Consider the following 17,043-nt stretch of genomic DNA (forward strand, 5'->3'; position numbering starts at 1 on the left):
ATCCATAACAGATGCAATATGGCGAGTAGCTGTCAGGGGCTGGGTCTCTGAACCAGCGTTTTGTCTTATTTTTGTATTGTTTTCTTATGTTTACATTGTGCTCTGTTCATGAAATTCTGAAATTATATTAAGTGTTTGCTTTGTTATCGTCTTGAGTTGCAGTATAGTTTAGGTCCTTTTACGTCGCCTTAGTTATGAGTCTGTCCCAGTTTTCTGTGTCATGTATTTTCTGTCTGTGTGTTTTCATGTTGCTCATGTCATGTCCACGTTTCCTGTTTTATTTTGAAAGAGTTTTGTGTTCTTGGTTTTTTACGTTTAGTTTTACTCTCCCCTTTGTCATTATGTCTCATTCTAGTCAACTGTGTCCTCGTGTGTCTCCTCTTCCCCTCATCACCTCATGTGTGTATTAAAGTCCTCTGTCTCCCTTTGTTCATTGTCGCATCGTCTGTGTTACCTTCCCTACCCGTTGTCACAGTTTCCCAGTCAAGTCATAGTTGTTATCTTGTCTCGTCATAGTATAAAGTCACAGTGAGAGTCATAGTTTCCCAGGTTATGTTCAGGTTTTTCCTCACTTTAGCCATGTTGTATTTTCGTGAGTTTTCAGCCCTAAATAAAGGCTTGCTTTTCGTTATGTCCAGTTTTTGTCTCCTCGCCTCTGTCTGCAATTGGGTCCTCTACTCTCTCCACATGGTCTGCCCCGGCAGCCCGTGACAGTAGCTAACAGCCATTTGTGCTACTGACTGCAAACAGTTTAAATGTGAAAGGAATAACATCTGGAATTTGAAAAAAAATTAATCATTAGCATTGACTGTTAATATTGATTACAAAAGTGTAAATCATTTTTTGCATGCTATTTTAGAAGTTACCTGGCTAACTGAGTAATCCTAATTGGTGCAGTGACCCCCCATGTGGATTTAAAAAGTAAAGAATATCAGTATATCAGAAACTGAATCCAGAAATGATAGACTTTAATGCATTTTTATAACCAATAAAAAACACTGAACTGAACTAAATTATGTGAATTTGTTTAAATTAAATCAAATTCACATAAAATCTATTTCATTGGATAGTAAAGTTTTTGGTTCTTTGTGAGTCTGCCATTTTCATGGCAACACCATCTTCTTACTCTGCATTTAATTTTGCTTGATCTAGTCTCTGTCGTGCACCTGGGCAGCAGGAACAGTGCTACTCAAGAAAGATGCAAAAGCACAGATGTTCTGTGCCTACTCAGGTGACAGAGCCTGCACCACTTGGCCCTGACGAAACACAGCTGTCTTGGCAGCTGTGTTTCGTGCGTCACTCGGAAAACAAACTCTCTCTTTCCTTTTTTCAATTCTGTTTCGTCCCTGTTCAGTTGAGCTGTTTACTAAAGCTTGCCTTCACGCTCTGCCAGGTGCGTCAGCTGCAAGAGAGCGCAGCCCAGCTGAGGACGGTGTACGCTGGCGAGAAGGCCGAAGCCATCGCGTGCCGTGAGCACGAAGTGATGCAGTGCTGGAAAGAGCTGCTAACATCCTGCGAAGAGTGTCGGGTGCAGATCACCACAGAGACTGACAAGCTGAGGTTCTTCGGCATGGTCCGAGATCAGATCATGTGGATGGACTCGATCATCTGTCAGATAGGGACAGGAGAGAAGCCCAGGTATCTACAATACCTTCTACATATGCATGTGGCACCCTGCATAGCAGCCTCAATATCTGTTCACCACATGCACTGTTTAAGATCAAACTCATTTATTTTCTTTTAAAAAAAATGTACATATGAAATATCATTTTGCTTTTTATGGTTCATTATAATAGCATGTGATGGTCAGCATTCGTGGGCATAGTGAAAGTCTTCAGTGAGTTCAGGTTCTGTGTGGTTCCTGCAGGGACGTGTCCTCAGTAGAGGTGCTGATGAACTATCACCAGAGTCTTAAGAGTGAAGTAGAGGCTCGCAGTCAGAGCATCCTGGAGTGTATTGAGATGGGAAAAACCCTGCTGGCGGCTAGAAACCCTGCAGCTGAAGAGGTGAGATGAGTAAACATGATAAAGACTGTCACTTTAAGTCCAATTTAAACACGGATATCTAAACCTCAGTTTGTTTATAACTTTGAAGACTCTGGTTGAGTGGGCTCACGAGTCAATTAGCCTCCTCTGCAGAGTCATATTGCTAGTTTTAGGCTCTACTAGAGGGGCTTTACATGATTCACTAAAATCACCCTTGTTTTTCGTGCTGGGGCTTGGTGCAGCTTCTCAATTCATCCTGTATCTCTGTTATAGCTCCTCCCCCTTTAAGGAAAAATTGTTCTAATTGGCTGCCTCTTGCAAACAGAAGGTTTGACCAGCAAGGATGTGCCTGCTATACAATGAAACTAAGTGTGGAAAACCAAATGAAGCCTGAGCTTTTTCCTCTTAATGATTACACTGATCTCACTGCACCCATGTGACAGTATATGCATGACAGAAAACTTTAGAGATGCATGTTAAGAAACATAAGGTTTTATATTTTATGTGTGAGAAGGAATCGATTCCCTATAATATTTCAATTTTTTCTGAGCATCCATAGAGCTAAACAGACCCATGATGTAATTGTGATATCTTTATTCTCAGATCAAAGAGAAGCTGGACAAAGTGATCGCTAAGGAGCGTGAGCTGTCTGAGAAGTGGGACAAGCACTGGGAAGTCCTGCAGCAATGTGAGTGGATGCAATGGCTTAAAAAGTAAAAAAGACAGGGATGTGCAGGAATCTGGCATTTAGAAGTAAATTAAGATGCTTTCTCTCTTTTTTGGTGTTCTTATTTGTCCTGTTTGCAGTGTTGGAGGTTCACCAGTTTGCCCAGGAGGCGGTGGTGGCAGAGGCATGGCTGACTGCTCAGGAGCCGTTTATCAACAGCAACGAGCTTGGAGGGAGCGTAGATGAGGTGGAACAGCTGATTCGTCGACATGAAGCCTTCCGCAAAGCAGCTGCCACCTGGGAAGAGCGATTCAGCTCACTGCGGCGGCTCACCACGGTATTATCATCATCCTCACTGTGCAAATATGTCCTCAGTTTAGACAAACTCAGTAGCACGTTCCAAACATGCTCAAATTGTTGATGAAGACTTGGTAGTTTCATCTCTGGTTCTGTTTTCTTTCTGCAGGTAGAAAAGCTAAAAGCAGAGCAAAGTAAACTGCCCCCAACTCCCCTCCTGGGTCGTAAAGTCTTCCTGGATCCCCAAGATGCCTCACATAGTCCACCCACTCTCCCCCGCCTCCCAGTCTCCCCCGTCATGAGGCAGACTATATATGAACAGAACGAAGCCAGCTCTCCTCCATCTCCCTCGCCGGCCACCCCAACACCACCTCCGTCATCTGCAGCTCGGCGCCTGGGATCAACAGTCGCCAACTACACCCCTGTGATGAACGGCTCCAGCTACCGAAACACTCTGGATGTCCGGGATGGAGGCGTAGTGGGTGTGGCTGCAGGTCTAGGCCGCCCGGCTGCATCCTCGATTGCATCTATAGCCACAGCAGCGATGCTAGTGTCAGCCAACCAGGCACGAGAAAGTGCCAGCACAGCAAGGGAACAGACAGCAAAGGTGATGAGTCACCTGCATCCGGCACAAGCGGCGAGGGAAATTGAGGCAAAATCCTCCCCGTATCTCCGGCAACCCAAAATCAAACACTTAGATGATGCTGTGACGCCTCTGATTGTGGCCAGCCGGCTGGAGAAGGCAAGAGAGCGGGGGAGGGAGAGAGATATGATGATGGGGACAGAGAGAGCAGAGGTAGCAGTGATGGCCGAGGTGGTGCTTCAGGAGCCGAGCCGGGAGCGTCTGCACAGCGAGCCCACCAGAGGGCCTCGAGGATCCAGGACTGACCCTTTGGGCCACGCTGAGCCTCAGGGCCAGACACATACTTATCACCACAGGATAGAACGGCAGCTGTCCAGCGAGCAGCTAATCCAGGCGCGCAGGGATGAGCTGCCTCAAGAGGTGTGGAGGGAACAGGCTGAGAGGCGGGAGAGACGGACGTTGGAGAGGCAAACTTCCAGCGAACAAGAAGGTCACGGGGGCCACGAGGGCCGGCGGAGAGAGAGGGACAGGCACCGGCTGGAGAGACAGGAATCCAGTGAGCACGACACAGGGAAGGAGCAATCAGACAGACGCTCAGCAGGAGGGTGAGACTGAGAGTACTGCAGTGCATTTTAATCTGGATGTGGATATTTATGCAGAAAAGAAGTGAATGTTATTGTAGTCAATTTTGGAGTTGAATCAATTGTGATGTGAACAGTAGGTATTTTTCCACAGAGACAAGAGGTCCACCATGGCAGAGATCGTAGAGCAGCTACAAGAAAGAGAAGCAGCGCAGGTCTGGGTTTAGTCTTTATAAATAAAGAGTGTGATATTTGGGGGCGTTTAGGGGTTAATTCTAAGTTTTGACCAAACTTCCTAAAAAGAGAAAACTGGGATAAGTAATAACGTTTTTCACTTTTGAGCCATAACTCAAATTCATCGCCTCTCCCAACCCTTAGGCCCGCGGTGAGGTGCCCCGACTGCCTAATGGGATACCAGAAAAGTCTTCCCGTCCCGACCGCCCTCGAGCTCGGGACAGACCCAAACCACGACGCCGGCCACGACCCAAAGAGCCCGGGGAAACGACGCGGCGGTCCAGATCTGCACCAGCCCAGAGCAGCCCGATCGTCCCCCAACCGCCCACACATACGGCACACCACGAGGGCTTCCTTTTCCGCAAGCTGGACATTGAGAGCCTGAAGAAGAGCACCAATAGGTGGGTGTTCAGGGTCATAATGATACCTGATACCTGATAGGAGTTATAGAGAAGGAGGATGGACAGTGATGTCATGAGTATCAAACTTTAGGGATTCCAGTTAATCAATTCAAAGCTATTTATGTTCCACAGGGGTTATTGAGGTGCAGAAAAAATGATTGTTTCATCGACTTATTCTTAAATATTAGTTTGAACAAAGCATTTCCAGCCCTCTAAGTACCACTTTCTCATGACACTGCTGCTTCCTCCATTTAATAATTCAACAGGAGTGACAGAGGCATGACTTTAGCATGTTGAGCTAACAGGCTAACACACGGACATGTTGAACAGATGCATGACACACACAGGCTCACAGGTTGATTCCATCGTGTGTTCAACATGAAAATACTCAGAAGAGCTTTGGCATTTCTCAGGAAATCTTACCTTTTTATATTTTTATTGAGATGAAGTTTGAATTTTTACCTTTTTCTCTGACATAAAAAAGTTCTAGACTGTCTTGTGTTTGTATGTGGTGGAAAGAAGGAGGTAGTCACAGTTTGTGGTGTTGCCTGTGCCTGGCAGTGGGAGATTACAGCTGTTTAGGGCTGGGCGATATATCGAGTTTTTAACCTGTCAGCACGCGCATGCAACCTCTGCTTGCTCCTAAGGTTTTCCTGCCGCGAGGAGAAGTCATGTTAGCGTTGCCAAACAATGAATAATAAAATAAAAACTGAAGGAGTTATTTAACTAAAGGTTAAAAATGTGAGACAAATCAAAGCTTCTTAGTTCATGCAATAAAATGTTCTTTTCAGAACCTCAAAAACAGGGTTTTTACCTTTTTGAGGCCAAACTGAGCTACAGCTTTAGAATAATCACACAGCTACACTAACAAATTAATTTAGGTAGCAGTAGATGTTTTGCAAGGTAAATAACTGTTTTGGTCATTGCAGCTGGGTAAAGAGTAGTAGTTCTTTGCTGGAAACATCTGTCTGAAGGCAGGTATAGCTTAGTGTAATAGATTAAGATCCCCATTAGCTGCAGCAACACAGCAGCTATTCTCCCTGGGGTTGGAAATATAGTGGTGAAAATGTATTAACCTCCTAAGACCCGAACTCTTCCACAGTATGCATTTTTAATTTCTATTTGATATTTGGGCATATTGGGGCCCAATGAATGTAAAAACAAAGAATTACAAGATTTTTTTTACCTTATTTTTGTTTTTAAGAAAAATAAGAGCCACATATCAGGATATTTGTTTAAAATTTTGATAGAGCAGTAGTAGTATAATGTCCTCGTAAGTGGATATCAGGACCATGTAGAGCAAAATTGACTATTTTGGTCTAAATAACCCAAAATGTGATGTCCACATATGTGGACGCCAGGTCCTAGGAGGTTAAATATACCCAGTGTTGGGAAGGTTACTTTTAAAATGTATTCCACTACAGATTACAGAATACATGCCCCAAAATGTATTTTGTAACGTATTCCGTTACGTTACTCAATGAGAGTAACGTATTCTGAATACTTAATATATTATCATACTTTTTACAACTACATGAATGTACTATTGCTGTGTGGTTTATTACTATTACTGCAGGTTACTCTCCATACCAATACTAACTAGATGTTTCAATCTTAATATAAATGAGTAACAGTAGGGTGGACGTTAGGTAAGGCTGCACTTTTAGCAGCGATCTCGTATTAAAACTATTCCGCGTGTATATAAAACAGGTTTGCGGCTCCGAACACTCTGCCTATTGCCTTTATATTAAATAATTTTTGAACAATAATTTTTAAAAATATTTCTTCATGTCATTATGCGGGCCTCAAGTAGAGCTGACATGGGCCGCAGGATTGAGACACAGACATTAGAGCCTCCTAATGCGTGTTTTGTTTGGGTTTCCGCCAGCGTGGAATTACCAGAAATAGAGAGGGCATAGCCGAACATATGAAACAGGAGAAGACCGCTGTGTAATTTCTTTATTTCAACAAAGTAACTGTATTCTGAATACCACCTTTTTAAATGGTAACTGTAACGGATTACAGTTACTCATATTTTGTATTTTAAATACGTAACGCAGGTACATGTATTCCGTTACTCCCCAACGCTGAATATACCATACAAACTAACTTTGGCTCTTTTACATTTTGCTGATGACCATGTCCGACATGGTTTGTAAATGCATTTTATACTGATAAGTCTGCACATGTAGTGAAGGACCTGAAGGCTTACTGCACATTTCTGCTATAAAGATCTTCGTTCATAGCAGATACTGAGATATCGCCCAGTCCTCCAGTTGTTAATTTGTACTGAAGAGTAAGAAAATCAGTGATGAGTACATGAAGCAGGAAAAGGATTCACTAATGTAAATCTTATGTCAGCCTCTGAATATATTATGTCTGTCAGTGCTGATTATTAGGATGTAATTAGAGCACTTTATTAGATCAGAGGCCTGCAGGATTCCCACCGCATGTGAAAACTTCATGCATGACGCTTACGATGCCTCCTGATCTAACGCGAGCCCACAGAATAAAACACAGGAGACTGACTGACTGGCTGAGGAATGCTGTGGGATGGAGCTGCTGGTCAAACACACACACTTATGCACACAGCCTGCCCTCCACTGATGACCACCCTGCTTCTTCCAGAGAGACACCAGCAAGAAAGTCTCTCTCTGCACTGCCCCCTGAGGGCTGGGCTGACCTTGCACAGCTAAAAGCTCATCCCCTCCCAGCTGTGGATGAGTCCCGCTCACGCACCTACTCAAGGCAATGGATGAGTGTGTCGTATGTACATGCCCTGTTATGTACATGGCAAGGTAAAGCACAATGTCGAATGGCTTAAATCCGGACAAGTGTGAATCTCCAAAGTGCTCCTCGTTGTTAGCGGTTGATGCCGAGAAAGAAAGCGAGGATGCATTTAGGGAAGGACTGAGATTCAACCTGTCTCTGTTACATCTCTACGCGATGAGACACTAAGTAAGTTGATGTGCACATTAATATTCTGGTACCTTGTTAGGGTATGGTGCCTGTGAAAGGTGTATGAAAGTGGACGACAAACTTCCACATCTATGCTTCGCATTAAATTGAGGTTACAGCTGTGAGCGCATTCACATGTCAAATTTCCTCTGAAAAAGTTTAAACTTCTTCCCGAGGTGTCCTGTTCATAATGTACAGGAAGAGAAAAGTAATATCTGCTACTGTAAACTAGGAAAATACATTAAAAAACCCACACCAAGGAACAGAGATATTAAAAGGAACATTTTTTTTAGCTCAAGTGTTTTTAAAGGGAACCTGTTGCGCTCATTTCCAACTCTTCCCAACAGTTTTGGCTCTTCCTTATTAACTCTTTAGTTTACCGCTCCTTTAAGCCATTTTTCTTCTGCCTTGCAAAGCAAAGCTCTGGATGTGGTTGGAGATGACCCACGTCTGGGATATCTGCACTCCCCGCCATCACACAGAGCCAACAATAGAAAAACATTTCAAGAATGAACTTTTAATGGGTGTTGTGAGCAGTTCAGACATCACTTATCACTTGCACCATTGTTTTTTTTTTGTTTTTTTTACCCGTGTATCTACTGTTGAGTTTGAAATCAGGATATTAAGCTGCACACGGAAACTTGCTCTGAATAATACTGGCAGTACTGTGCAAATGTTTTAGTTGCTAAAAGTAAAAGGAGAATGTTTAAAATAAAATAATACAAAGTGAAGTAAACAAAAATGAAACTTCTTTTTAAGGTCTGTGGAGATTTGCCACAGATCATCTGTGGAGCCTGGCTGTCTCTTTATGTAATCTCACACTGGCTTCCACACCATCTGCTGCAGAACTCTTTGTTCTTCTTGTGGCTGAAAGTTGCCCTTAAGAACTCTGACTGTGTGTCTGGGCGACTGAAGATAAAAATATAAACAAGTTCCTGAAACTTGTGCACAGTACTGCCGATGTCAGCTATTAACTGGAATGCTGTGTGCATGTAAACACGCTCACAGAGGGAAAACGAGCATGTCTGGATTTTAAGCCGCGTTGTTGCCAAAATGGCATTTTAACCAAACTCCTCTGTCTCTTTTCTCCTCTCTTCCTCGGTGCTGCTGGCTGCTCCTCTTGTCTCCTCCAAGGTAAGTCACATGTAAGCCTCGCACACAGGTGCACACAAGCTGTACGTAGCCTTCCTCCCCATACCTCCATCCCCCCACCTCCTCCGTCTGTCTGTCCGTCCGTCTGCGTTTGTTCAGCAGTGTGTTTCCTCTTCCCTTCTTGGGGCTGCTTCATCCCGCCTACCTACCTGTCTGCTCTGGTCAGGTGAGTGAGGTGTTAGTGTAGCGACTGTGATTCTGCAGCTCTTCCTGACTCCTCCTGTCCTCCCCCACCCCTCCACCCAACCTCCTTCCCCATGCTCCTCTTTTCCTCTCACCTTTCCCTCCTCTTCTTCCCCTCCCTTCCTCTCCCGCCTCCCCCCACCACAGCAGATCATGGGTCAACCTGTACTGCGTGCTGAATAAAGGGGAGCTGGGTTTCTACAAGGACGCCAAGAACACCACGACGCCCTACAACAACGAGCCGCTGCTCAACCTCTCCCACTGCCACTGCGACGTCACCAATGGCTACAAGAAGAAGAAGAACGTCTTCACGCTCAAGTAATCGGCTGTTTTCGCACTCACATGTACTGCAGACAGGCACTTTCATGCTTCACGTTAGTGTGTTTTCACTCTTTAGGGCCTGGGCACATTGTAAAAATAAACAGTGTGAGTAATTTATTTGGTCATAACCACAAACCCAGATTTGATCTAGTAAACCCATTGTACATAATTCTGGTGTTCCAATAGCTAAAAACCTGCTTCTAGACAAAAAAGGTCACATTTTCTTTTAGTTTTCAAAAATATGACACTTATAATCTTTCCAAACTGAAACGAAACAACGCTTTCTTCCATTTTTTTGGCCATGAATCGTTAGCATCCTGCTGATGCATGCTGATTGGTCAGCTAAGGATTCACGATGTGATGAGCTCCCTCGATGGAACCTGTTTACAGACGATAACTAGACGTTAGAAGCGTAGTTAAACCACAGCTGAGAGTCGTGTTTAAGAAGCAGCTGGTTAAAGGTGACTGAGATCAGTAGGCTGTTTACTTCTTCTCTGAAATTAAAAAAGCAAATGCCTTAAAGTGTGTGACACCTCATAATAATTACAGAAAGATATTTTACTAAAATAGAAATCTAAAAATAGAACACATGATACAGTGAGGGTGAAACATCTTTCCAAATCTTAAAGAAGAACTTAAAGTAGTCTAAGCTACACAGACACGGGGATTTCCAAATTGATCTAAGTTGAATTTTAGTTAAGTAAAAGTCAGAGCAGTAGCAAATGACTCGCGCTTTTCCTCTTTTCCACACTGTAGTTTTTTTTTTTGGTTTTTTTGTTTTTTTAAATAAATAGGACAGGGGGAATGAATGAGAGAAAGAGGGGGAGAGAAAGAAAGAAAACCAAAGGGGAGAAGAGACGGTGAGAAGGGGGGGGAAGAGAGAGAAAAAAAAAAAAAAGAACTCCTGGGTCACCTGTATGGAGAGAAAAAAAAAAAACAAACAAAAAAAACAAACAGAGGAGACAGCAAACAACAAAGAGCAACATAATAATAGAGAAAACAAAGCACCATCACAATAAACTAGCTAGTCATAGATATCAATATTTACTAAATAATAAACGATATTGTGCAGCACGCAAGATAGACAGCGCACAGTGTGCTTTGAGGCAGCAGCCAAGAAAGCTTTAGTCCGCGTCTGTGAATACCCATGTGTGCATACCTGTGTGGATCAGCATGCTTGCATTCCAAAGGTTTCTCCATGTAATGATCTGCTAGGGAGTGTGGGGGGGCCACAGCCCCGTCCTCCAGGGTGTGAAGCGGGTATGGAGGAGATCAAAACTCCAGACATCCAGAGGCCCCCAGAACACAAGAGACCATGGAAGACCAACAGAGGGGCAGCCACGCCACTGTCCCAGTAAGAGCTGAGGAGAGTCCCAGATGAGGGCTCGCCCAGCAGCCGCGGAGCAGAAGTCAGGGGGAGTTGCAGTGACGCGCCCGTGAGCTCCGCCGGCCCCCAGCTGTGCCTGAGTGACCGAGCCCCAGGCCGAGAGGCCGGGGGCACCCCACCTCCAAAGGGGCCCGAGCGAGCCCCAGGCCCCAGGCCCCGACAAGCGGCCGCCAAGGAGTGAGCCGGTGTGTACCCGGACGCCCACCCCCAGACACAAAGAACCACCAACACACCGACACCTGAGGGAGTCCGCCACCGGCAGGGGAAGTGGTGGTGGGTGGAGATAGGCCTCCAAACCTTGGAGGGCCTGAGGTGTCCCCAGAGAGGTGGCGTCTGATACCCAACCTGACATATAGACACAGACATACAGGCACACACAGACACAAACATCCATTCCCACCCTCATGCTCTCATATGCACTCACTCCACACTCAACCAACGTGGAGACAGACATAAAGAGACGCTGTACACACAATCACACTCCCCAAGCGTACTCTACAAACCGGGTCTAGGTACCCTTGCCCCTGGAGGGGGGAATTGCACCCAGACCCAGGTGGTGTTACCCTTTTCCCTGCGGTGGGGAGAGGCAGACCACCCCGACTCCGCAGCAGCAGGGAGGCCCCACACCCCAGACCGCAGTCGGACGGCCAACTCCTCCTACTAGCCCTCCCGCTCCAGCAGGCCGCAGAGAATGTAACTGTAGTTCTGTGGCTCACAGATGGGGCCCACCCCACAGTTTGGGGACCACTGCTCTAAGGCTGAGTTTAACTCTTCTTCTCTCTTTGCAGAACGAAGGACGGCAGCGAGTTTTTGTTTCATGCAAAAGATGAGGTGAGACATTTTTTCTGTTTCCTGCACGCCTCAGAATAGTGAAAGCAGCTGTAACTGTGCATCTGCACGTCATCGAAAACCTTAAAAACATTCATGTTAACAACTGAACCGGCCAGCTGACATCTGTGCACCCCTCTCTCCCATCGCAGGACGACCTCAAAACGTGGGTGACTAATATCACCGCCAGTATTTCAGAGCACGAGGAGATTGCCAAATGGGGTCAGCCCCAACCAACTACCTCATCCACCGACGAGGGCACGCGCCGCGACGGGAGCAAGGTGGACAACAGGTCAGAGCGCGGTGGCGAGCGTTCGGACCGGGGTGACCGAATCGAGCGTGCTGAGAAGGAGAAGGAACGGGACAGAGAGAAGGAGAAGGAGAGGGATAAAGAGAAGGAGAGGGAGAGGGGCGAACGGTCGGAGAGGTCAGAACGGGCTGGGAAGTCGGACGCAAAACGATCAGAAAAGTCCAGTAAGAAAAAATGAGCTTGGACGGGAGCTGGGATTGAAGCTCACAGTATGAACTCTGGCTGGGAGGCGGGGCCATAAACTGGTTGCGAACGCCCCCCTCCTCCTCTTCGCCTCCAACACTGTCAACAGAGCAGTCGTGTTTGGATGGAAATCGAAGGTTTGACCCGGGCTCACTCATAGGACAGACGGGACGGATTTGATTTGGAGCAGGAGACACCTCCCTCGCTCTCCCCCTCTATCTCTCTCTCTCTCTCTTCTGTGTCTCTGTGAGAACGCACAGAGTCACCGACGCCCCCTGGCGGCTGTTTCGGAGAACTGCCTGAGAGCAGGGTGGCGTTTTGTGCTGCGGAGCCCCGGGCAGCGTCGCCGCGAGAGAGAGACGGGACGCGCATCACGGTCAACGGGAAGGCTGTTAGGCTGACGGCTGGTAGAGCGATAAAACGTAGCTCATGCTGTTCCATGTTTGTTTTTTCTATGAGACGAGCTCCGTCTGTATGTATTTCTCGTCTGTGTGTCCTATTTACTGTATATATCTGTCTGTAAGTCGAGACATCCTACACTACGTCTTATTACTCCTTGGAAATACAAACAGAATGAAATTATGCCAAAATGTTTTACAGACCTTCTTTTACTTTCTCCGCTGTATCCCATCTGTCTGGAGGTCTGGCCATGAAAACATGTAGAAATTCTAATAGTTTTACTTGGATAACAAACTGCACTGTAAACACACGCGTGCACTTGCCCTGGATGAGTCAGCACTGATCTCCAGGTTTGTGCTGACTCTGTTTAAGAGAAGAGAAGAGTAGACGTCGGTCTTCAGAACTTTGTTACGCACACAAAAAACAAGAAGAAATGTATCAAATCAAGATCCCAGGGCATACACAGCAGTTTCCCTTCCCTTGGGTAGGATTTTATTTTAGCATTATAGATTTTCTAGTGAGCAGTAGGTGGTCAGAAGAAATAAAAAGTCTTGTTCCCAGGGGCCTCATTCATTAAAACGATTTTAAAAGTGGACCTCTTGTAGTTTTATTTATATTCTGTCATATATAGACTTTTACAGTGGTAGATAAATGCTCATATTAAACACGGGGCAGGTGGGTATTCCTAGTATGATCATTGGCCTTACCAGGTGGTGGTTTAAGTTTAAGAGGTCCACTTAAATTAATGAATAAAATAGGAAAAAATCTTTATTTTTGATATTTCTAATAAAAATGAAACCATTCATTGTCATCTGCTTGTTTTACCATCTAGATCAGTTTTTCATGATTTGGTCATAAGCACAAAATCTGCATGTTTTTAATGAATGAGGCCTTCAGGGATGAAAACAGGCCTCATCTACTCTTTTATTCTCTTACAACATCAAACTACTGGATATTCTCTTTGATTTATTATACATACAAATTTGTTTTTATACAGAGTTTAAAACAAAATCTTGTGTGTGTGTGTGTGTGTGTGTGTGTGTGTGTGTGTGTGTGTGTGCGCGCGCGCTGCTGCTCTCCGCTCCCAGGGTCTCCATAGCTCTCAGGTTATTTGTGTTGGTGTGTGCTTCACACTCGTCAGTACGTTCATCCCCTCAGATGCCGCCTCAGTCTTCCGGATACAATACGTCCCATTCACAACACACATCTACACACACCCCATTCATACATTTGTACTTCTATCTTTGTGATGCTACATTCCCTCACCCCTTAATTTAACCCTGATTCTGAACCTTCAAATAAACCTTTCAGAGCGTCTTTCAAATTCAGGTCCTGGAAATATGTCCTCGCTCACAAAGATAGACTTACATCTTCGCACGCACACATAAAACCCATCAGGCTGAAAATGTTAGAGGTTATAAACGAGTCTTAAAAGTCATCAGGTGGAAATGACTGAAGCGATCAATTAAAAAAGCGAATGAGCTGACACGGCACTGACAAAATATTTCATAAGTGAGAGATTGCATGCTTTTCTTGGAGAGAAATCACTCGTCTAAAGAAGCTCGTCTTTGCAGTTTAGCATCCTTGTTACAAGTATATGTTTCATTTCATGGTAACGCACCACAATGCCATAAACAGCAGGAAATGAGAATCATCACGGTTTGGTTTATCTGGTAAATGCAGCTTTGTGAGGCACCAGCGGTGGATGGTGGCATTAATTTCCTGCCCCGTTAGATGCATGCGGGCCAGACTGCATTTAAACTTCTTTTAAAGTGCGTTATTGTCACCGCTGCTGTATGAAAACTCATTCCAGCTCTCGTGTTTCTGATGCTCTCTGTTAAAGTTCAGCTGAAATGCATTTGCATAATTGTTATTTTATTTTTAATAATTAATTATTTGCAGCTCCTGTACTGCATGTGAAACAGAAAGCTAGATAAAATAGAAAGGCCTCATTCGTAGGGCACACGTCCAAGTTAGTTTCTTGGAGCATTAGCTCCTGATGCTCCCTGATGCTGTGGGCACAGTTTCAGGATATGTGGTGCATTTTAACCCACACCTGTGGCCTAGAACCAATCAAACTATGACTTCTAAAGTGGAAATGATGCAAGAGAAAATAAAAAAATAAAAAAAATCCCCGCAGCCACAGTGGAGAACAGGAAACACAAGCGCTTGTGTTCAGCCATCGAGATAATGCTTATGTTTATCTTCTGTTTGCCAGCGGCAGCCATTCAAAAGAAATCAGGACTAAAGAGAGCATGGCCTTTTAGGGAGAAGAGCTACAACAGCTTATTTCAGACAGAAGATAAACTAAGGGGCTCCACCGGGGCTCGGTATAAATGTAAATCATGCAAAGCTACGCTGTTAGAGTCCAAGAGTAAAACTATGGAGCTGAAAATGAGCTTAACAGGTTGTCTTTTTTAAGGTGTTTTCTCTTTTTGATTAAATTTTTTGGTCAGTGCACAGTTGCTTCACAGAGCTTCGAATGCAGCCTTTTGGTGTTTTTACTTTTCAAAACACCGTCTGCCCATGGACTTTACCTGCTCTCTCACCTTTCTGCTGCATGTCACAGAGTCTGCCAGCTCATCAAAGACGCATCACTCCAATACTTACATTTTTAAAATCATAGACCAGGTTATTTTTTAACTCAAACATGAAGGACTTCACATAACTTCAGTAATATTTTACAAGAAAACATTTACATTTATTTGTAAGAAGGCTGTAAAGCCCAAGAATCCAGCTCGTGTCTATATTTGCTAGGATAGAGTTCATATTTAAGGCTTGTTAAAGATATGGTTATCGGTCAGCTGATTGTGTTGGGTCTTATTTATTTATTTATTTATTTTAGGTTTTCATTGCTGGATTTTAAATTCCCTCCTGACCTACAGACCTCGTTTCTGTTTCTCATAAAATTTGTCTTTAGAACTTGTAATTTATTTCATGAGAATGCCACATGAGTGCAATCATTTGCATGCATGTCAGACACAACAAACACACCAAGAGTGAAAAGAGTTCCATGTTTAAAGTGACACCGAGCCAGCTGGCTGACTGATTATGAATCCAGCATCATAATAAACCTCCATGATTTGTTTCTGCTGATACACACAGAACAGATCGCGCAGGGTACAGCTGAACCAATAACAAGTCAAATAACTTTACACTTTGGAGAGCAGAAACATTTAGATAATATATGAAAGGTAAACATTGGGACAAATGAAAGCTCGACGGTTTGGGCGTGTGTGCCGATACCCTGCCCGTCTGTCTGTTGTGCTCACATCAGCCTCATTCTGTCGGCAGACGCGAAGTAATAAATAAAAATACCTTTTGGTTTGTTGTTAATGTATTGAAAGTGTTTTCTTTTCTGCCTGGAAATGAATGTAGATCATTGATGTTGAAAATGTTTCATGTTGGATCAGTGTTTCCTCCTGTTTACACGATCAGGGGCCAAAAAAGCCCCGAAAAATGAAACGCACTGTTTTTTAAGCGGAGGGAAACACTGGTGCAGATTCTCTGATGCCATTCAGACACTTCAGACTTTGACATGTTGCATCTTGTACACCAAAAGCACTCAGTAGTATGCAGTAATATGAAGTCTATGAGGATTGTAGAGCGGTGTGTTCAGGGATTAATGTTGCCGATGATGGTGAGGATGATGTCCGTGGTAGCAATGGAACTTTATGCAACCTTTTCTTTGCACTAGGGACGCTGGCCTGTTGCAGGGCTGAGGGCTGGTGTTCACTGGTGTTGGGGATCCAGCAGAGGGACGTCAGACCCGGACAAGTTAAAAGTTACCAAAATGAGAAGATTAAAGTATTATGAGTGACCTTTTCAGGTTCAGTCACATGCAGTTTGGCTTTGAGAAGGGCGTGAAATTCACTTTGATCTTCAAAGTTCGTGTACAGCTTATGGACATTTATGCAAGAGCTAAAACCTTTAACTGAACGAACTGCTTAATAATCAGTTCGTCGTTTTGGTGAGTGGTCCTAGAACCTTCTCAGCAGAGCCGGCCTTTTATAGAAAAATCTATAAACAAACTTTAAACAAACACTACTTTTGTTATACTACATTTTTCTTTTGACAGCACTGACTGTAATTAATATTGAAACATAAGTTCAGTGACATTACTGCAAAAATTAAACCTGGAAGAAGTCCTGTTTTCGTTCAGAAGCTAATATTTAGCGACACATAACACTGTGCTATGTACTTATTAAATAGACTGTATATAACAGATGGACTTTGCCACTAGTGAGTGAAGTTCTGATTTGAAGCCTGAAGATATTTTCAACCTTTGCTATTTTAGTTGTTTGAAACCAGATGTCACAGAAGGGGTGTGGATCTGGCTGTGAAACCAACACTGGACATACTCGGACTGGTCCCCCTTTGTGACTTTAATAATTCATAATTCACAAAAAATTTAAAAGGCATCTTGTTGTGTTGAATAAAAGTGAAAAAAAAAGTGATTGAGCCCATAATCTAATCGGGAAAGTGAGATCACAGAGGAGTCGAGTTGAGGGACATTTTCCATGCAACTCCACCTGTTTTTATAACTACAGGAGTCGCCCTCTGCTGGCCATCAG

General features: G+C 44.2%; 1 protein-coding gene across 1 annotated transcript in view; it reads left to right on the plus strand.

Moving 5' to 3' along the window:
* The window catches only part of sptbn4b (spectrin, beta, non-erythrocytic 4b), an 89,478-nt gene extending 77,413 nt beyond the window's left edge, over nt 1-12,065 (plus strand). The window contains exons 33-42 of the mRNA XM_085370287.1: nt 1,394-1,638; nt 1,868-2,006; nt 2,589-2,673; nt 2,793-2,989; nt 3,119-4,137; nt 4,268-4,328; nt 4,492-4,748; nt 9,189-9,359; nt 11,538-11,580; nt 11,730-12,065. Of these exons, the coding sequence (XP_085226413.1) occupies nt 1,394-1,638; nt 1,868-2,006; nt 2,589-2,673; nt 2,793-2,989; nt 3,119-4,137; nt 4,268-4,328; nt 4,492-4,748; nt 9,189-9,359; nt 11,538-11,580; nt 11,730-12,065 (2,553 nt within the window). The remainder of the gene's footprint in view (nt 1-1,393; nt 1,639-1,867; nt 2,007-2,588; nt 2,674-2,792; nt 2,990-3,118; nt 4,138-4,267; nt 4,329-4,491; nt 4,749-9,188; nt 9,360-11,537; nt 11,581-11,729) is intronic.
* The last annotated feature ends 4,978 nt before the right edge of the window (nt 12,066-17,043 follow it).

The sequence above is a fragment of the Diplotaxodon limnothrissa genome, linkage group LG14 (assembly GCF_057381915.1).
Source record: "Diplotaxodon limnothrissa isolate DT_005_m linkage group LG14, D_limnothrissa_male_GT1.1, whole genome shotgun sequence".
Lineage (NCBI taxonomy): Eukaryota > Metazoa > Chordata > Actinopteri > Cichliformes > Cichlidae > Diplotaxodon > Diplotaxodon limnothrissa.